Source organism: Maniola jurtina, chromosome Z, assembly GCF_905333055.1.
Source record: "Maniola jurtina chromosome Z, ilManJurt1.1, whole genome shotgun sequence".
NCBI lineage: Eukaryota > Metazoa > Arthropoda > Insecta > Lepidoptera > Nymphalidae > Maniola > Maniola jurtina.
The window spans coordinates 2251958-2274461 of NC_060058.1; the positions used below are offsets into that span (position 1 = coordinate 2251958).

General features: G+C 34.6%; 1 protein-coding gene and 1 long non-coding RNA gene across 5 annotated transcripts in view; one reads left to right on the plus strand and one right to left on the minus strand.

Moving 5' to 3' along the window:
• The window catches only part of LOC123880345 (F-box/WD repeat-containing protein 7), a 27106-nt gene extending 17564 nt beyond the window's left edge, over positions 1–9542 (plus strand). For all 4 annotated transcript variants that reach the window (XM_045928438.1, XM_045928436.1, XM_045928437.1 and 1 more), the window contains 4 exons: positions 151–332; positions 4075–4300; positions 5149–5359; positions 5842–9542. In XM_045928438.1, the coding sequence (XP_045784394.1) occupies positions 151–332; positions 4075–4300; positions 5149–5359; positions 5842–6128 (906 nt within the window). In that variant the 3' untranslated portion in view covers positions 6129–9542. The remainder of the gene's footprint in view (positions 1–150; positions 333–4074; positions 4301–5148; positions 5360–5841) is intronic.
• On the minus strand, positions 8687–14403 carry LOC123880386. Its single transcript, XR_006799228.1, has 2 exons — positions 9944–14403; positions 8687–9231 (listed from the first exon to the last, which is right to left on the minus strand). It is a non-coding gene; the product is annotated as an uncharacterized LOC123880386 (long non-coding RNA).
• Between the last annotated feature and the right edge of the window lie 8101 nt (positions 14404–22504).

The window sequence follows — 22504 nt, forward strand, 5'->3', positions numbered from 1 at the left end:
CAAAGTTAAAATGGCGAGTGAGATCTCATTTTGTACGCATTATACACATCTCGAATGCTTCTAATGTTTAATGTTTTCATCTGACAGCGTCTAAGTTTGTAAGCCGTAAAGAACTACCGAAAAGATATATAAGAATAATTTGTCTTCCAGTGCCTTCGCACGTTGGTCGGTCATTCCGGAGGAGTGTGGTCATCACAGATGGTGGGCGATCTGGTCATCAGCGGCTCTACGGATCGAACCCTTCGCGTCTGGAGCGCCAAGAGTGGTCAATGCTTAAAAGTCCTCGCTGGGCATACCTCCACTGTGCGTTGCATGCATCTGCATCAGAACAAGTAAGAGTTTTCTGACGTCACTTTTATTTTGACAACTTTGAAAAATGACAGGATAATAAATACGAGCACAAGCTGATTGCGTAATAGGTCTTAGCGTAATTATTGAATGTGCCAATTTTTTTTAATTTTTTTTAATGTTGCATCTTTTTACAAGTCACAATAACTAGCACCATAATTAACTGTGTTTCCTACCAAAAGCTGCGTTTCCTACCAGTAGAGCTGTGTTTCCTACCAATTACAATCCAGGTAAACAAAAGTGAATTAGCATAATATTCTTAGGTCACATCATCACTTTCCGTCTGGCGTTCAAGCGTGTGCCTACAGTGTAAAAAGCGAACTATGCTTTACTTGTCATAACATAACTTTTGAATACGAATGTGTTCAAGTGGTCATTGCTATGCGATTTCTAAGATTATTTTTACTTAAAACAGGTTTAAGAAGATTGAAAAAATTGGGAATATGTATGAATTTGCTTGGCGTACCATGTAGTTCAACCTATCCATTTAAACCGTCTATTCAGGTGCCAAAGATGACTGCACGACTCTGGATTTTGTATTAAGATGAAAGCTCTTTTTATAATTTTAAATTTTTTAGGTAGTTGGTTAGTAGTTTGATTCTATAGTACACGATATCTAAACTAAATCAAAATGACAGGTTTGAATGTATTGCTATCCCTTTCATAATGCTCTCTGCGAAAAAAGCACTAGATTTACACCTGTCAAGTTTAGGGATTGTGTTCAACAGAATTACCTACGCAGTGATTTTAATTATATTGTAATAGTTAATATAATGTTAGTAAGGAATGCTGAGTATATGATTTTAAGCTGGTGTGTAGTATCTTAAAAATCAAGTGAATTTCCGTTGTTTTACGTGTGCGAACTTTATAAATACATAATGCGTAGAAAGTTTTTTGCTGGTTCTTCTCGGTAGGAAAGGCATTCCAAACCAGTGGTAGATGCATTCAAAAGTACTTGTAAAAATTTAATTGAATATGTTTTTTTTAATTTTTTTATTTGTTTAAAAGACTCGCGATATTCACTCTATGTTCAACTGGTAGTGGTATAAACAGGCGACAGTTGAAACATAATATTGGTGCTAAGCGTCTCAACTTTCATAAGGGTAATTACGTAGAAATTAAAAAGGAACTAAGCAATATTAATTGGGAAGCGAGGTTGTCCAATAAAAGTCCAGATGAAATGGTGAGTGTTTTTTATAATATAGTGAACAAAATAATCCTACGCCATACGCCATTTTCCAAGGATCCTACTTTAGATTATCCTATTTGGTATAATTATCCGCTGATTCGCTGTATTGAAGAAAAGCGCCAATATCATTTACGTTATAAAAAATTCAATAATCCGCGTGACTATGATACGTTTAGCATGCTTAGAGCTAGGTGCAAGAGACTTATGACTAAATGCTATGCTAATTTCACCAGCAATGCAGAAGAATCTTTAAAAGAAAATCCTAAAACATTTTGGAGATACCTTAATGCCAAAAAGAATGTCAACTATGTTCCTGATACTATGACCTATAATGGCGAATCTGCAAGTGACGGGGGGGAAATTTGTGACTTATTTGCTGCTTTCTTTAACTCTGTGTATACTCATAGTACTACTTCTTATATTGACCTAGATCCAAGTATCGCCAATACCAATAATTCAGTGCTATCTGACTTAAAAATAAATCGAAAGCAGGTTAGCAAAAAGCTACATCAATTGGATGGCAACAAAAGCACCGGTCCAGATGGATTACCGCCACACTTTATAAAATTATGTGCTAATGAACTGTCTATGCCACTCAGTATTATATTCAACGAATCACTTAATACTGGCATTTTTCCAACAGCTTGGAAAACGGCCTATGTAATTCCTGTATTTAAGTCGGGAGATAAAAACAATTGTGAAAACTATCGCCCTATAAGTCTGCTTTCATGTATAGCAAAGGTATTTGAATGCTTTGTGTATGATGCTTTATACAGCCATGTCAAGCCAGATATATGCATTGAACAGCACGGATTCTGCAGGAATAGGTCTACCGTTAGTAATCTTTTAATCTTTAAGAATTATATTTGTAAAGCATTTGCAAAAACTAAGCAAGTTGATACTATTTACACAGATTTTTCGAAGGCTTTTGATCGCGTGAATCATGAACTGTTGTGTTTAAAACTTGCTGCACATGGTATCCATGGTAATTTGCTCAGATGGATAAAGTCTTATCTCACGAGACGCAGCCAAATCGTTGCTTTGAAGGGATATCTCTCAGCTGCTGCTCTTGTTCCGTCTGGCGTACCGCAGGGCTCGCATCTTGGACCTCTTCTGTTTATTATTTTTATAAATGATATTAAGAAAGCTATAAGCAATGAATATCTTTTTATGCTGATGATTTAAAAATTTTCAGTGAGGTCACAAGCATTGAACAGTGTGTAGCTCTACAAAATGATTTGCATAGGGTGACGGAATGGTGCTTTAAGAACCATATGACACTAAACGCCAATAAATGCCAAGTAATAACTTTCTCTTCCAAAAAACATAACATTCTATATGAGTACAAGGTGGACCACTGTACACTAGAACGTAGGAACTTGGTAAAGGATCTGGGTGTACTCATGGACAGTAAACTCACATTTCGGGATCATTATGACCATATAATTAAAAAAGGTAATCAAATGCTTGGCTTTGTGTTAAGGAACACTGCAGACTTCAAAAATCCAAATACCTTGCTAATCATATATAACTGTTTCGTAAGGAGCGTAGTTGAATATGCATCTGTAATCTGGTCACCTTTTTATAAAATTCATTCAGACCGCATTGAGCGAGTTCAACGACGCTGCCTCAGAACTTTGGCTTGGCGAAATGGTCGGTATCGTTCTCTGAATAGTTATTCCCGTAGGTTACAGTATTACAAGGTTGATTCCTTAAGAGTGCGCAGAGACATTTCATTGCTGGCATACTTATATAAGATCCTGCACTCACATATTGATTCTCCTGTGCTACTGTCTTTGATTGACATTAATATTAGATATCGGAGTCGCTATCCGGGGAATTGTAAGACGTTTTCTCTCAACGTATATAAAAATAATACCTCCTTTTTTAACCCAATAGTTAGAATGTGTAGATTTTATAATGAGTTGGTCTCCACTAACGATATTGATATATTTAATAGCAAAGCTACTGTGTTTATTAAATCTATCCGAAGCTGTGATGCTCTAAATAATATATAATAATATCTCAATAGTTCTACTAATGTCTTAGTTTTTAGGTTAAGTTATTTACTTAAGTTTAAATAGTACGATACAATTAATTTATTTTCGATTTTTGGTATTGTTTAGTTCTGTTTTCTAGTTTTCTAAAATTTTAGTTTTTTGTGTATAGCTGTTCTAAGCGACACGTCCATTATGTTATTGACTGCATATGTACACACTTTTTTTTGGAGAGTGGCTAGTTTTTTTTTCATGGCTTTATTGTAATATTGTATTATTATTGTCATTATCTGTATTGTGTGCTTAATAAACAAAAATAAAATAACTGCAATGTCAAAAGAACGGTTTACCATACTGAATTGTACTGTACTAGCTTTTGTCTGTGTCTTTGTCCGCGATACATAATGTTACTTCTGGATAAAGCAGCTTTCTAATGGCGGTATTAGCCTCCTTGATTGTCTACTTTAACAGCAATGTCATTTGACCAGCCTTCATAACTTAGATGATTTGGATAAAGCCAATTTTGTTGTTTCTTTACAGAGTGGTATCAGGGTCGCGAGATGCAACTTTACGCGTCTGGTCCATCCCAGACGGGCGTTGTCTTCGTGTGCTGATTGGACACTTGGCTGCCGTACGATGCGTACAGTACGACGGCAAAGTCGTAGTGTCTGGAGCTTATGATTACTTCGTCAAAGTGTGGAATCCTGAAACCGGGGAGTGCTTGCACACACTGGCTGGGCATACCAATAGGGTCTACAGCTTGCAAGTAAGGTTTTTTTTAATCTTCTAAACCCGTATTTATTGAGAATTTTTGTATAATATGACGGCAAAGTCGCAGTGTCCGGGGCCTATAATTACTTCGTCAAAGTGTGGAATCCTGAAACCGGGGAGTGCTTGCACACACTGGCTGGGCATAGCAAAAAGGTCTACAGCTTGCAGGTAAGGGTTTTTCTTAAATCTTCTAAACCCGTATTTATTGAGAATTTTTGTATAATATGACGGCAAAGTCGCAGTGTCCGGGGCCTATAATTACTTCGTCAAAGTGTGGAATCCTGAAACAGGGGAGTGCTTGCACACACTGGCTGGACATACTCTTAGGGCAATAGCTTGCAATTAAGTGTTTTTTTCATCTTCGAAAACTCGTATTTATTGAAAAGTTGTGTACAATACGACGGCAAAGTCGTAGTGTCCGGTGTCTATGATTACTTCGTCAAAGTGTGAAATCCTGTAACCGGGGAATGCTTGCACATCTTAACCAATAGGATATACGTGTAGCCTGTAAAAGAATCGTTTTTAAACCTTTTTACTACAACGCTTTTATTTGAAGATTTGCATGATAAAGATGCTATTACCACCAATGCCATAACAACCAAACTTTAAAAGAAAAACTCCCTTGGTTTTTTTTTTAAATCTCGTCATCAAAACCTTTGTAAGAATAAAATCCAAACAAATTAAAGATGTATTATATTTATCTTCGACTGTAGAAACAGTATGCGTTACTTTCTACTAAGGATTTCGAGGCACTCAAGAATTTTGGATACCTTAAAAATATTCAACTAAAACTGACAACCTAGTTTATTTAAAGTCGTTTAGTAGTAATTTAACGTGTTTCAGTTTGATGGCATCCACGTGGTGAGCGGGTCCCTGGACACCTCAATCCGCGTTTGGGATGTGGAATCAGGTCAACTGAAACACACGTTGACCGGCCACCAGTCGCTCACATCTGGTATGGAGTTGCATTCCAACATCCTGGTGTCTGGTAACGCGGATTCCACTGTCAAGGTGTGGGACATCACTACTGGACACTGCCTTCATACTCTTTCTGGTGAGTAGAATAGCGATATGGAATTAGATTACAAAAATGTTTCAAAATTAGGTCAACAAGATATCAAGTTGTTAGCAAAAATGAGTTTCAGTCCCCCCTTTTTTTAATTGTATTTAGTTTTTAAAACAGCAACTACTGACTTTCTGCCGGCTCTACTCAGTAGATTTTGTTTTCAAAACGAAGAACGAACCACCGTTTCGGATAGCACTCTATGTGACGTGGCACATGCTCTCCTATGTGAAATAAATAAATCCGTTTCATTTAAATTTTTATTCATGTCTATAGAATGAAGTTAGTATACGCTCTCTCTGTTACGTAATTCTATTCAAAAGATATTATAACATATAATAACAGATAACAGATATAACAGATATAACAGATATAACAGATATCAAAGATCAAGAGACAGCGTTATATTAACTTCGTACCGCGGACAGGGTATAATGCGTAGTATTACATAGAGGTATTGGATTTTTACGCAGGCCCAAACAAGCACCAGTCAGCGGTAACGTGCCTCCAATCTAGCAACCGTTTCGTGATCACTTCATCCGATGACGGTACAGTCAAACTGTGGGACGTACAGACAGGTGAATTTATTCGTAACCTCGTCGAACTAGGCTCAGGAGGCTCGGGCGGTGTCGTTTGGCGTATCCGAGCCTCGGCTACCAAGCTGATATGCGCTGTTGGCTCTAGAAATGGTACAGAGGAAACCAAGTTGCTTGTACTGGATTTCGACGTACCCGGCGCTTGTAGAAAATGCGACGAATAGCATAGACTTAACCGGCGCATCGTGCGTCGATACGCTAACATGTACGCCCCGTGGAACTGCTAAATGCTATCAGCCTTACTACTAACAATTTACACTTCTACCCTCCTTTTTCTAAAAAGTGGTTTAATGCACAAAGAAGATTTTAACTTATCGCCGAAAAACGAGGGAATTTTTAAAAACTTAGATGTTTAAAAAAAATGCTACTTAGGGCCGAATTTTTTAGTTTGGTACTGTGTAACAAACTTTTTAGAAACATTTTTAAATTAGAAGCTTTTCTAAATTCTCAGGATTTTTTCGCGATCATTTACAAACAACTTTTTGCTGTTAACCATTTTTAGAAAAAAGATGGCAATAGTGGCCTGTACACATTACAGTCAATATGTATAAAGCCATTTGGTTAACACAGTGTGTATATTTTTATTAGTAAAGGCCTATTTTTACTGCCGCAAAATGACGATTTTATCATGATATGTTATCACAGAACCTCAGCTGAACTAAAAATAAGTAATGAATTATACTGACTCAACACCAAATAGATTTAATCATAATAATTATTGTGTTGAAATATGACGATTGATGAAATTTCATTTTTTTTAATGTCTTTATTTATGGATATTTTATGATAGGATTATATTGTATTTATGCCATACACAAATTGAGACTTTTTTCTGTAAAGAATTGGTCCTCTCAAAATTGACTAATAATGTTCTGTACACTATTCAATTAAGTGGTATTTTATTACACCGCAACCTCAGCTAAACTAAAAACGAATAATAAATTATCTTGACTCAACACCAAATAGATTTAATCGTGATTGTGTTTTAACCTACTAATATTAAATGTTGAAATATGACGATTGATGAAATATCAAATTTTTTTATGTCTTTATTTATGAATAAAAATGAATAATGAATTATCTTGACTCAACACCAACTAGATCTAATCATGATTGTGTTGTATATCGAGATTTTATGATTGACGATTGATGAAATTCAATTTTTTTTAATGTCTTTATTTATGGATATTTTATGTTAGGAATATATTGTATGAATATATGCCATATACAACTTGAGGCTTTTTTCTGGAAAGGTTTAGTCCTCTCAACCTTGAACTGTTTTGTACACTATTCAATTAAGTGGTATTTTTTTTATTACACAACCTCCGCTGAACTAAAAATAAGTAATGAATTATACTGACTCAACACCAAATAGATTTAATCATAATAATTATTGTGTTGAAATATGACGATTGATGAAATTTCATTTTTTTTATGTCTTTATTTATGGATATTTTATGTTAGGATTATATTGTATTTATGCCATACACAAATTGAGACTTTTTTCTGTAAAGAATTGGTCCTCTCAAAATTGACTAATAATGTTCTGTACATTATTCAATTAAGTGGTATTTTATTACACCGCAACCTCAGCTAAACTAAAAACGAATAATAAATTATCTTGACTCAACACCAAATAGATTTAATCGTGATTGTGTTTTAACCTACTAATATTAAATGTTGAAATATGACGATTGATGAAATATCAAATTTTTTATGTCTTTATTTATGAATAAAAATGAATAATGAATTATCTTGACTCAACACCAAATGATCTAATCATGATTGTGTTGTATATCGAGATTTTATGATTGACGATTGATGAAATTCAATTTTTTTTAATGTCTTTATTTATGGATATTTTATGTTAGGAATATATTGTATGAATATATGCCATATACAACTTGAGGCTTTTTCTGGAAAGGTTTAGTCCTCTCAACCTTGAACTATTTTGTACACCATTCAATTAAGTGGTATTTTTTTTATAACGCAACCTCAGCTGAACTAAAAATGAACAATGAAAAAATTATTTCATAGACTTAATAAGTAATATGAACTAAAAGGCATTACGTAATGTTAAGAAAACAATAAATTCTTTTTTTTATACAACTTTCAAAGAGCCTTTCAAGTTTTCTGCAAAGGTAAATTTAATTCATGAGATATTTATCCTTATAGTTATCATTCGGGGAAAGCCTACTTCCTAATATTTATTATTTGCCTAATATTTATTATCTATTATGATTAAATCTATTAATATTACAATTATATCAATTTCATTATTTTAATTTAAGATTAATTCAGTATATATTATTAACTAATTATTGAAATTTATTTTTATTTCTTAAAACATTAATCGAGTTTATATGTTTATTTTATGTTTTCTTTATAGTCTACAAATTGTAAAAGTTATACACACAGTTAGTCACACAAAATTTCTATTTTAAAATAATTCATCACATTTGTTACCAAACATCGATCACAAACTATTGTATCACAAATTTCACTAGGTTATAAATTGTTCCTATGTGCTATAACAATGTAAAACCAATTATTACTGAGGTGTGCGTATAGCATGTAACAAATTGTGAAGAATTCTTACATATATTAGAGAATGTTATATAACGGTATAAACATTATAACTTTCTCTAAAAATGCTGTATTCTATATCAATTGTTACATGTTAAACTCACTCCCACACCAGTAATAATAGGTTTAGGTGTTATATAACAATTATGTCCTGTAAACGAATAACGCTTATCAAGTATCGTCATTTTTAGCGGTGTTTATTTATTGGAGAAAATATTCAACACAATAATATAGGTAATATTGCAAAATCTCGTAGAATATTTGATCCGATCTTTATTATAATAGCATAGCAGTTGCGAGTGTATAGTTAGTTTGTTAAGACTAGTTTATCGAGAAACTATTACAAAGTTTACCCACCAGGTAACCGGACGAGCCCTGGTGCAAGCTTTCAAGTAAGCTAACGTGGCACATGCGTTGACGTTTTGTCATTCATGTATTTAACATGTATACTGGATACTCGCGATCAGCGTCCTTTGTATGAGATTTTACTCCTCAACAATGTTAATAGAAATCGAACGAATGGAACAAAATAACGCCAGAGTAAAATATACCTGATGTTCCTTGATTTAAAGTTAAAAAAATTAGTACAAACGATTTTCATTTCGCAACGTTTCCGCTTAGACCGCTGGCATTAGATGTATGGATGAACTTGACCTTTAAAACAAGGCAGTTAAGGGTCTCCTTACACTAAAACCAAAAAATGTAAGACTTCAAGCTCCAAATTTACCATCATAGTAAAGGCTCCCACAAAATTGAATACAAGTTTAAATCAATATCAATATAAATCAATCTTTCGTATTGACATTTAATGTATCATATTTACAAAATGTATTTTATTCATTTTTTAATGATCAATCTCCCGCACCCAGTTTTATTGAAAAAAATAACAGACTCTTGAAGCCCTATATCTGTCGTTAGAAATTATCTGATTTACTGGAAAAAAAAACTTAAATATCAGAAATATAGTCCTATTGACACATAATTTACAAGAATATGGGTTTTTAATCACATTGATGGGTAAAAAAAAAACTGTTGCGAATTTTTACGAATTATACGGCTAGTTCAACACGAATTTTTGTATCAAATAAAGCATAACTTCATCCAATAATTGATGTGAAAATAAACTATGTACTTTAACAAATATATTTATATAGTTTTGGTAACAATCCATTTAAGTACTTGATCAAACATAAGAAAAAACATCAGTCTAAATTGCAATAAATAGCCACGTTATGCACGAAATAGTCTTTGTAAATATGATACATTCAATGTCAATACAAAAAATTGGTTTATTTTAAAAATGCATTCAATTATGTGAAAGTTTTTCCTATGATGGTAAAAGGCGCTTGAAATCTTACGTTTTTTGGTTTTAGTGTAAGCTCGGTCTTAGGACGATTTTATTTGACGCTAAAATGTTGCGACGTTCAAGTTCTATTAACATTGCTGAGATGTAAAATCTTATATTCGTAAAATGTTCGTAAATCTTTCATTTAGTATGGGTGGTAAATATACGAAAAAACGTCTCCATACTAAATAACAGATTAGTTGTACTAAATGACACTTAACGTTAACTTGGAGTTATACTAAACCACTGGCATCTCCATGATGACTTCACTGTCACGTCAGTTAACTTGAAAGCTTACACTGGAGGCTCAGGCCATGGAGTTAGGATGAACTTATGTAGAAATGGAAGGCTATTAGTTACAGTATACACAGTATTAGATTTTATATTTTACCAACGTTGATAGAAGTCGAGCGTTGAAACACTTCAGCGTTATAAGAATATGAACGGTAACTTACTGGTTTTAAAGCTCAAGTTCGTCCATACATCTACAGTAAAAACCTTGTGAAATTAAAATTGGATTTACTAAATTTTTGTCCTTAGGTCTATTTTACTTAGACGTTATTGTTTCAGCATTCGATTTCTATCAACGTTGGTGAGATGTGAAAACTTATAGCGAAATAGAAACACTAATTCTTAACGGAGCCCTTTAATGTTTATGATTATGATCTTTTTAAATATTGAGCTCGAAAAACAAAACGATGGGGCAAAATTTAATATTATAAAAAACCTTTTGCTCTCGACATTACTCGGGTGTATTCGGGTTCTACCTCGGCCCACGGTAAAATTGATTTGATTAATGATTTGATAATGATTAAATGAAAAGCAGTTTCATGCAATTCAAAATTGGTTTTTTGGTAATCGTGATTTGAGAGAAAGCTTTCCTGCTCTACGTAACTACTTCGTAAGTCCATGGCTGAACTTTGCATAATAATGTCATAATAATGTTAGTGTTTAAGAACCGTTTAGTTGTATAAATCCACAATTTACTTTGATTACCTTGTACCCATTCGATACCAATTCAATACCATTACATTATTATAGTTCTTAGTAATGAGTCGGTAACACTTGTAAAACGCTACGCCACCCCACCCCACGCTACGTCACGTAATTTGAGCCAGCCAGGGTTTTCTATGATCTCTATTAGACGACCTACACAGCACACTTTGATTTTCTTAATTTTTTGGCCGTATGGACGATATTTACGATATATTTATCTACAAGCTACTTTAGCAACGTTGTTACCGCTACCAGTTTATTCCGCTTCCATCTTACTGACTGACCGAGCAAGGCAAAGCTTAAACTGCTGCACAGATCAGGCTGAGATTTTGGAAATAGGGGTTTGAAAACGCGGACGAAGTCACGGGCATAATCTAGTTTTATATAAATACAACAACAGATCCGTAAAATTGTGTTGGTAACAATTTTAGCCTATCTTAGCAAATACAAATAAAATGTGTTATACCTTTTGATTCTGATTACGGCGTATACAAGCACATTGCGTAAGTGTGTGTGCCTCTCGAACCAATCAGTAGCGAGCAAGCGCGTTGAAATCTAAAGAACGGACTTTGACTTTGCTTAGACTTAAGTTTCAGTTAAAACGAGACAGATTTATGCCAGCGGTATAACGCTGTCTCGTTTTAACAGTGTCTTAAGTCTGAGTAAAATCAAAGTGCGCTCTATATGTCTCAACCTTAGTCTAGGTGCAAACTAAAGCAGAATTCCAGTGCGCTTTGAATACGCTGTCTGTCTGTCCGTTATATGTCGCGTCGGGTGTTTGTGGTTTTATCACGTTTTAACACGCGTGACGTGGCGTGAGGTAGGGTGACAAATTACATGTGTTTCTGACCTAATTTGGTTTTCTATAATGGGGTTTAACATGAGAACTATCAATTTCGTTTCCAATATATCAGATCCGATATCGGGGCAAGTTGAATGTTTAAATGTGCGTGTTGTGACGATGAATTGAACAACACCAAACATATATTTTTAAAGTTAAACACCTACTCTTTTGTCCCCACCATTTCGGCCCCTCTAGCAAATAATATAATCAAAATATTTTAAATTATTTCTTTTGGAATACAATTAATTACCATTATTAAACATAAGTTAAAACTATTCCGAATATGAAATTGATAGTAGTTATTACAAGACTGATAGATGAAATTGCAGCGTAACGTATTCAGCATACCGACGCATTCGCACGCATATCGGCCTTTAGGCCGTAGTCGAAGCGCTAATCGTTGCGAATGAGTAGGCGTACTAAAGACGTATAGGCGTAAGGGTTTGCGCCCACTGACGGCACGGAATCGTTCGGCACCATTATACGCAAACGCACCTACCGACGGCAACTATGCTGTGGTATCCTTGTGCATGCAGCGGCGTCGGTCGTTTCACCATACCCAAGTCAGTTGGTACATTATCTAACTCTCTACGCATTCTCTTCATTCATTAACTTTTTAAAATATTCTCTCCAACGGTCTTTTGTGCCCTCGTCATTCGTTAAAACTTTCTTTTCACTATCTTTAATGCATTTAATGGGGTTAATACCACTCGTATTTTTCTTTTCACTCTGCTAGCCGGGATAAATCTTTTGGCGTTGGGGGCTTTCAAGAGACCTACACATCTCTCTTTCTAAGAACTCTTTATCTAATACCAATTATTCTACGCCATTTTTAGGTCATCGTTACTCCCACTGTAGAAAAATTATATTGATCCCCAATTTCCTTCGCTTTCGTACCGTTCTACTTCGTTGCAAACAGACAACATTTATTCTTCTTCTTTCTAATCTTTCTCAACACCTGCCAGCTCTCTTCCTCTTCCAGTCATCGTTCCTATATTCCAGCTTAGCACTCTCATTTTTACTTCTCGTACTCGCCTCTTACGTTGCACCCGTCCCTGATCCCGTCCATGCCATTTGCCATATGCACCGGGTGCTGTCCCTGCGCCGCTTTACATGGCTGAACTGAAAATAAATAAATCTTTGCCTACATTCAGAAAACAAAACTTTACTCCATCTTCGCAATATCTTTTCTGCACTTCGTTTGTTGCACAGCTGGTTTTCTTTCAGGTTACAGATTTTAAAGTAATACGCATTATTCTTAGGTTTTTTTTAATAATAAATGGATATAAGCCAAATACAAATCGTAATAATTCGATGAAAGCTCGTAGAAGAAAAATAAAAGTCAGCAGCAGAGTCGCTAGTAAAATAAAAGCAAAAATAGCTGAAGATAAACGTCTTCTAGTCGAACGTCTTCCAAGCAGGGCACTCTTCGAGCGTGTGCTATCCGGAGTCCCGGACCTCTTCACAATGGTGACACCGCGGTGTCTCCATTCAGTGGTGGTGCGGTGTCAGGTAGTTACCTATATTTACTACATTAAAGTTTAGTTCGTCCCATAAAAATCCCCTGCCGTGCTGTCATTGAGTGCAGGCCCTAACACTTCCTTTGATATTCATCATAGCCACCAGCTCTGGTTGTTTAAAGATGCTACCATCTATGCCAACTGTCAAATTGATTGGTTCCACATGTTGATTCCCCTAAGAGTGGTGACGATAAATTGGGATGATGCCTATGTCAAAAATAAATTATTTCTTAGGAATTATTAAATGGCGGTTCTTCCGAAATTCGTAAAATCCACAAGTTTGCTAACCATTTAAAATTATAGATTTAACTAAAAAAGTACGTCAAATTATGTTAGATGTTTATGACTCACATCTGTAAATTTCATACAAGTTCCCTTACTAAGCGACCGTTTTGTCGTTTGATAAAAAGTCACTGATTTGACTAGTAGTCATCATCCCTATTGCTGTTACATTACATTGTTATTTTCTTCATTGTCCCAAAGAGTTACGAGGATATCGGATCTTAGCTTAAGTTTACGTTAAGGTTACAATTGGACATGCAATTTTAATAATAATATAATCATTAATTTTCATTTACTCTTATTGGCTGTTTTGTTATAATTTCCGATTGTTATATGATGACTAGATAATGATTTTTTTTTTTGTGTATTTTGTGTAAAAACCGATTTTAACTTCTATATCAAATTTACAGTTTTAAATGAGTTTTAACATTTACAAATTTACATTGGTTAAAACATTATATTCTGTTTGACATTTCCGGCAATTTAATAATGAAATAAATTGTGTTTGTGTTTATAATATATTTTTCAATTTAATTTCCTTCTATCCCTATTGGTTTTTCTGATTTATTAAATAAACCTACCACTACTACTGAGGACTAACACTTACTTCTCTAATTTTTATTGACATTTTATCACTATAATTTTGCTATTCCAATTTTTTTATCTAATATATTAGTGTAAATTTCACTTTATTATTTTTCTATTGCAATTCTATAAATTGCTTTATGATAGAAGAGTAACTTTAGAACAATATTTACTATTTAATATCAATTCAATAGCTCAGAGCCTCAATAGCTCAACCAGTAAAGGAGTGGACTGAAAACAGAAAGGTCGTACCTACTCCTAGCACAAGCCTGACGCTTAGTTGGAGAGCAAAGGGGAATATTAGTCATTTAACATGGCTAATATTCTTTTTTTTTTTAAATTATACTAATATTATCAAAAAGTGAGAATTTTGAGTTTTTGTATATAGTATGACGGGCGATTTCTGGGACCAGACTCTATTGTATTTATTTCCATTCTATTGTATTTTTTAAAACTGATTATAATTTCTGAACTGAAGGGGACACCTTCTTTCTATTTAAGTAGAAATTATTAATCAATCTAACAGTATCTGTTATCTATATCCATACTAATATTATAAATGCGAAAGTGTGTCTGTCTGTCTGTCTGCTACGTTTTCGTGGCTCAACCGCTGAACCGATTTTAATGAAATTTGGTACAGAGTTAGCTTACATCCCGGGGACGGACATAGGCTACTTTTTATCCCGGAAAATCCAAGAGTTACTACGGGACTCTTAAGAATCTATCCGTTAAACCGATTTATATGAAATTTGGTACAGAGGTAGCTTACGTCCCGGAAATTAACTTCGGCAACATTTTAGCCTGAAAAAGCGAAGAATTCTCACGAAATTTTTAAATAAACCTAAATCAACGCGGACGGAGTCGCGGGCATCATTTAGTTCTATATAAAAAGAAGCTTGTAAGACCCCGTTCACACGGCATTTGCTCCACATATTTTTTGCAGCTTAAATCTTACCGTATACGTACAATCAGTAGGGTAGTACCATTAGGTAAGGCATATCCTGCAAAAACGTGCTGTGCTAATGCCGCGTGAACGGGGTTTAATATTCTACGTAGTTTACATACTTCTTTTTAGTAGTTCTACTTAGTCGAAAGCTACTCTTCTATTGTATTTTTGTAATAAAGAATAATTCTTAATTTCTCTTTTATATAATCAATTATTGATAGGTTAGTTTTAGGAATACGAACTTGATTTAATTTTAATTTTGTTTTCACATTAATCATTAAATTAGTTTATTTAGCCTAATAAAATTAATGAAATAAATTATCTCTTGTTCTGAACAATTTACAATTGATCAAACCTGCCTGTTAAATAATAAAATTATTACTTATTTTGAAATTTAATTCATTAATATTTGAAGGGCTGATTTCATTTAAAAAACCTGAGAGATACTCAGATTTATCCCATATATTTATTGATTCATAAAGCAGAGTAATTTCATTTAATTATTTCAATTGTGTATATATTAATAAAACAATATACAATTTTACAATAATATTTCCATAAAACCTTTAAGTAACCTGTGTTTAGGATAATAATAATAATATGATAAATGTAAAAGTAATACAAAACTTTGACCTGTTGTGATTAACTTACTATCTATCCGTCCTTTTCTGTTTCTATGTTAGACCCGTAGAAAAGAAAGGGACACAGAATCGTCGGTCACTTTATTTATGTCAAAATTTTGTATGGCTTTACATTCGGTGTACTTTGTGTATATTTTTTTTATAACCATTATACATAATCGGATGCTAGGTAAATGAATTGCATAAATAAAAATATGTAATACATATTTAACATAGTGTTTAAACGTCTATTTACGCATTCGAAACACGTGTTTTTCAACAAACTAACCGCTATGAATATATAATACATAATTTTATATGCTAACGTTCCCTTGATTGAATCACTTTTGATTTCAAAAGTTAAAACATACATGTAAATTTAAGCGGTTTGGGAAACGTCTATGTCGTACATCACGCATTCACTATTTTATTAAGTTCAAATCATAATATTCAAAAAATTATATACGTAGGCGTATTCTATTTGGAAAACCTAAACTTGTTGTATACTTAGTTCTTGCAATTCAAGAATTCACGTGAGCTTTGCTTGCGGTTACGTTGGATATAAGCACATTGCGTAAATGTGCGTGTCTGTGGGACTCGCGAACGCACATATTTACTTTCTTTTACCTATTACCGATATGACTTAAAAATACAAGCTTGAGCCACGCGCATTCGAGAAATACAAGATCTATAGCAACTATAAATCCGGCTCTATAGTTAGTTTGCGGGATGTAAAATATAGATCCGACAATTCATTGTGTAAATATAAAATGTGGTTAGAGAGTGTATTGGTGGGCAGTCTAAAAGGGCCACCTTGGTACGCGAAACCGACCAAAGCTGTCTTATCTACTTTGTTCGCGAACCTAAAGTCTATGCTCTCCTTTTACTGCTTAGAACTTGCTTATCAGGCGGTTAAAGTAAGGTTACGGTTACAGTTAAACTTTGTCCAACATCAAAATGCATATTGGGTTACATGAATCAGTATTAACCACGATACATCCTAAATTGTGAAACCCATTCTGCCTCTGTTGACTTTCGAAGGTTAACGCTAACCGTAATGTAACGTCAACCGCCTGATATTGCTGCTAGCTCTTGAATGGTACTGATGGCACGCAGTGAAACTGAAACCTAAGTTTTCTAGACTAGAAGACTTTGACTAAAGTCACTTAAACGATACAGCGGTATATCGATGACATAAATCTGTCTGGTTTTAACTGAAGCTAAGATCTGACCAAAGTCAAATCACGAGATCTCAGCCTTAGCCTATTTTTGATTTTGCTCAGACTTGTATAGAGTTAAAACGGGTCATGTCTCTGTCAGAGTCTGTTACCCGCGGGAGAGTAGGTCCTCAAGTTGGAAGGCAAGCCCTTGTTTCCGGCGAGTCTTAAACGGTGTTGGGGCCCCTTTTAGTCCCAGAGCAGGGCCTGCCTTGGCGGGCGCCGTTAGCTGGGTCTCAGTTGAATACGTTCGTGTCCCTGTGCCCAGCAACAACGATTGAGACGGTAAGCCGTGGGGTTTTAGTCGGTAAGAGTCCGACATGACCACCTCGCCTCCCCGAGCGCGGTGGCATCCATGAGGATTTCCCGACGTATAAAAAAAAGGGTCATGTCTCTGTCAGAGCTATAACTCTATCTCGTTTTAACTCCGAATCTGAGCAATGTCAAAGTACGCTCTATCGATTAGCTCATTAACTCCTCGAAGCGTGCCAACGTATCAACGTATGCAACGCCCACCATTAGATTGGAGAAGAGCAGAGGTGCAGCATCTTATGTCAATCTTTCAAACGGGGCTTTATTCACTTTGATATTCATTCACAGTCGTGATTCAAAGCAGTGAGAGTTTGATGTTGAAATCTACAGAGCTTAAGGCACAGCTAAAGACACTAAACTCTGAGCAAAGCACGCTCTAAATATCTCAGCCTGTCCCTTCTGTTTTGTTTTCATCATACCAATTTCAACTGTACGTATAAGTAAATAAAGCTGAGTTTGAGTTGTAAGGACGCTACCCCAATCTGCAGGTTGCGCCATAGCAAGAGCGTGGATAGTTCGAGAACCTAGTAGATAGTCTGCTCAAGCCGGTTTGTACCGGGCACAACCACCCGTGCGTGTCTACGGTTGGTTAAATAAATAAACGAAGACTGAAGAATAGATATAGTTTAATTGTAGTATTAAAAAAAATCACGTCGGTGGAAAGTTGAAATGTTAAAAGCGGGCAAAACCAAGGTGGCGCTATGATATTCCATCTTTCCATTGGCGCCATAATGTTTCCTTCACGAACATGTTTCGCACCACACTGCATCTTGGTTGACATTCACAGAGCCTTTTAATACTGAGAATTAAATGAAAACGAGATAGATTTTATTTCATAGACTTAAATCTATCTCGTCTTCACAGATGCTCTTTGATTCTCAGCCTTATACTTGTTTCTTGCTATTCGTTTCTATTAATAATGGCGGCATAGGTTATCTTTTTTTTTTGTGTAACTCTAACAATGATCAAAATCGATGAAATTTTTTCTTCAAGCTATTTTCGAATATTTTCCACCCAGATTTCTGTTCGCATTGTAATAATATTTAGGTTTAATATTTCACAGAAAACTTGATAGATTGTGACTCCAGCGTCTTGATCCCTCATTCACAGTAAATTTCTCTCAACACGGGGTAGAATTATGGACCTTTAGAGCGTGCACACATGAGCAACATTTCATTCAGACTTAGTTTTGTCTGGTTCATGAATTCAAGTTTGTGTACCCATTACGATCATCTGAGTGATTTCTTCATTTCGACATCTGAGCAGATGATTTTTATAACACTCGTAGCATAACCTGGAAAACGAAACTTGTGGAGTCTAAAGTTGCTAATGCGGACGCGCTATTAAAGATTGATTAGATGGCAATATAGTCTCTACATGAGATGTTTCATTTGTTCTAATTTTTAATTTAATTATATTTACATCTTATATTTTATCACTTATATTGTTTAATGTTAACTTTAGGCTCGGTTCAGATTATATAACTTATGTAACTTGTCAGGAAAAATTACATGACATAGGGCCAGTTGCATATTAGGCATTAACGTTATGTTACGTCTGCCATCAATAAAAGTAAAATGGGTTGCACAAGTCACGGTTTAAAATTGTACCTTTAACATTAATCGTGGTGGTATGTATACTGAGTTGCCCAACCCACTTTTCTTTATTGGTGGTCCAAAGTTAAACGATAAATCATAATCATATACCAAAAGTATATAAAACTGTGTGTAAGTGGTAATGAAGACTCGACTCCAGTCACTGTTTGTTTGCAGAGCGCATTTTGATTTTGTTCAAGTCAAAGTTAAAATCATTTATTCCAAGTAGGTACAATTGTACTCCTTTTGATGGTCGAAATTGTTAAATTTGTACGATATAGTGGTGATAATTAATTACGTAACTTAAAACTAAAGCTACGAGGGTTCCAAACGCGCCCAAGTCTGAGAAGAGTCCACAGCAAACTCAGCCGGGTATTTTTTTATTATTATCACCACTTTACAAAATCATATAAACTTATTAGAACTATCAAAGCTGATTGGCAACTCATTCCCAAGCTTTCGTATCATTTAAATAATCCTTTACATTATAATTGCCAATCAGTTTACGTTTGATTACGTTACGACAGGTTACGTTAGAGATATCAGTTTTTCTCGTTTTAACTGTCTCTTTAGTCTGAGCAAAGCCAAAGTGCGTTCTATCAATAGAGCCTTCGGCCTTAGAGTTCTGGATACAAACTACAACGCATAATAACTAGGGCATTATAAGAAACTAGTCTGAACCATCCCTTGTTGAGAAACTTACTATTATCATTCTTACTTAGTTATTCTTTAATTTAGTATTTAGACTTACTGCCTGTTTCACAACCGCCAGATAAACTTTATCTAACGAATAAAGATGTTATGACATTTTTGTGTTGGGAAACAGGCCCTTAATGTTAACAGTTTGCCTTTGTGGCGCCTAGGAATGAGAGGTGGTGAAGTAATCACAGTCATATACCTTACATGTGATTATAACCGCCCGCGTATAACCAATTTACTCATTGTATATGTATACTATAGCAATGTATAATTCGTAATGTACCTACTGTAAAACTCTGTGTCTGCTTCCTTTATAGCCTTGAGTGTACATATTTGTTACGTAAAAACTGCTCCCTGGAGTAAAGGCTGGGCCAGACTGTTTTAAACAAGCCCTCCACATCGGTCTCCAACGGCGGTTTACAATACAACACGCGCTTTTACACTGTTGTAAACCGTCGTTGGAGACCGATGTGGAGGGCTTGTTTAAAACAGTCTGGCCCAGCCTTAAGTGAGAAACGCAAATAAATATATAAATATTTACCTACTCCAGTGATGCAAGTTTTGTTATCTCAAAACTTACACTTCAAGGCATTATTAAAATATAGTTCTCCGTACGACCCTGTGTACCTATAATAAACTAGTACAATGCGATCAACATAAGAATAGGAATGTCAATGATCTTCACCTGTCAATTGTCACTTAAAAAGTATTTTTTTGAAAACAAAATAGTGTGGCAACTACTAAACGCCACTAAACAAAACAAAATAGTTTCCTGTTTTTTTATAATTACATTCTACACTAATATTATAAAGAGGTAAAGTTTGTAAGTTTGGATGTAGGAGGTAATCTTCGAAACTAGGTACTAATCCGATTTCAAAAGTGCTTTTAATAGATTAGCTATAAATCCCCGAGTGCTATAAGACAAAGTCGCTAGGCATATGTAATCAAGTCCTAGCATTACAATAATATTTTTAATTAAATAATTATATTGATGGCTATGACGTCACTATATAGCAGAAATTGATTCCTATTCTTATATTCATCGTACAGTACCTAGTAACTTCTTTTTCTTAGCTTTGGTTTTATTGTGGTCATTTCAGTTATTTAGTTATAGAAGCAGGGCATTATGGAATTTATCGATAACTTATTCGAATGTAAATTAATTATCGTCGTAGCTTTTAACAGACTGTATAAGAGTAACGTCCAGGCTGATACGCCGGCTGATCAATGTCTTAATTGGCTCTAAATCGCGCTATGAAAATTGCGACTTGCTGTAAATTTTGCCGAAAATTTGTAGGCCAGCAATACTGTTAAGTTCAGCCGTGCTGAAATAATAGATTAATAATTGCATCGTGCTGTAAATTTTGCTCACAACTATTTTATCACAATATAACACTATTGTACTTTACCAGTAGGTAATATTCAAATCAATTTTGCTGACAATTATATAACCCAGCAATATAACTGTTAGTTACGTTCAGTCGAGCTGTAATAAATTAATAGCTACATCTTGCTGTAAATTTTGCTGTCAACTATTCTATTGCAAAAAAATGAACTAGTCTTGCAGCAATATTCAAACCAATTTTGCTGACAATTACGTATAACACTGCAATATGGCTAATTCAATAACATCTTTAAATAACTTAACTACGCTAACAAAAGCACGCCTTGCTGTAAATTTTGCTGATAACTATAGCAACTAAATATTATATAACTACAAGTCTTTTTATATGTATAGAAGATTGTAAGCAGTAAGCTCGCAATATTAAAATCAATTTAACCGTATATTTTTTACTGATTTGCACTATTACGCATTTAGAACTATATTAAGAGTTTCCAAAAACTAAACCGTCGTGCATGGTAAGACAATTATTAAGGCATTAGACAAAACCGGGTGTCAGCCAGGACCCGACCTAAACTCTCAATGCTAGGCCCACCCCGTTTAATACCAAACAAAATGTATTCGCTATAAACAATTTATCGTATCTAGTTTAAGAATGGGCTAAACAAGTAATGAAATAAAATTAAGTTTCAACTACACGTACGACTTTTATTTTCATCTTGTCAGTATACTTGATTACATTTTAAGTATTTTTTGCGTCATTATTGTTATTTTCTTTGTACTAATATTACCTACCATTGACTCGATTTATCAGACTCACATTTTTGTATAATAAATACCTAAGAGAGGTCTACAATTTTATTATAATGGGGCATAATATTATGGATTAATGTTCTATTTACCTTTTTTTTTATTATCCTAATTTCTTTTTTCGCTTGTAATTTAATAGGTATGATTTGAATAAAGTCAGTTGTTTTTAAGTTTACTTTTGTTTTATTATTTCTTAACTTACCTTGATACCTAGTTAAATATCTCTCTAGTTCTGTCTGTTACGTAATCTCAGACAAGTGATGAAGACAAAAACTTAGTGGGCGGGAACCATTTTGATTGCGATGACAACATGTTTGCGATTGGTACGCCAACCAGTGGCTTACCAATCGCAAACATGTTTTCAAAATATATTCATAATTTAATTCGAAAATATTTTCAAGAAACGTTGGAAATCATAATTTCGTTGTGATTGGTTGGTGACGCAAAATTGTTAACGCCCACTGAGTTGTTGTCTTTGTCATTTGTTTGGGATTACGTAACAGAGAGATCCTTATACTAACTTCTCTCCGTGGATAGAGTATCTAAGTAGCATTTACAATTATATTCCGTTCTGTTAGAGACTAACAGAATGAAATACCTAGAAGGGTAAATGCTACTCTGGTTTACTTCTGAGGGCTGTTCATCGCTCAGAATAAGAAGGATTTGGCCATTAGTTGTCAAGCTGGTGAAGTTCAGATTGGCAGACTGCAAACATTTTTGAGGACATTATGTAGAACTCTCAGGCATACAGGTTTCCTCACGATGTTTTCCTTTACCGGTCAAGCAAGTAATATTTTTGATTGCTTGAAGTGAAACGCACATAACTCCTCTTGCAAAAGTT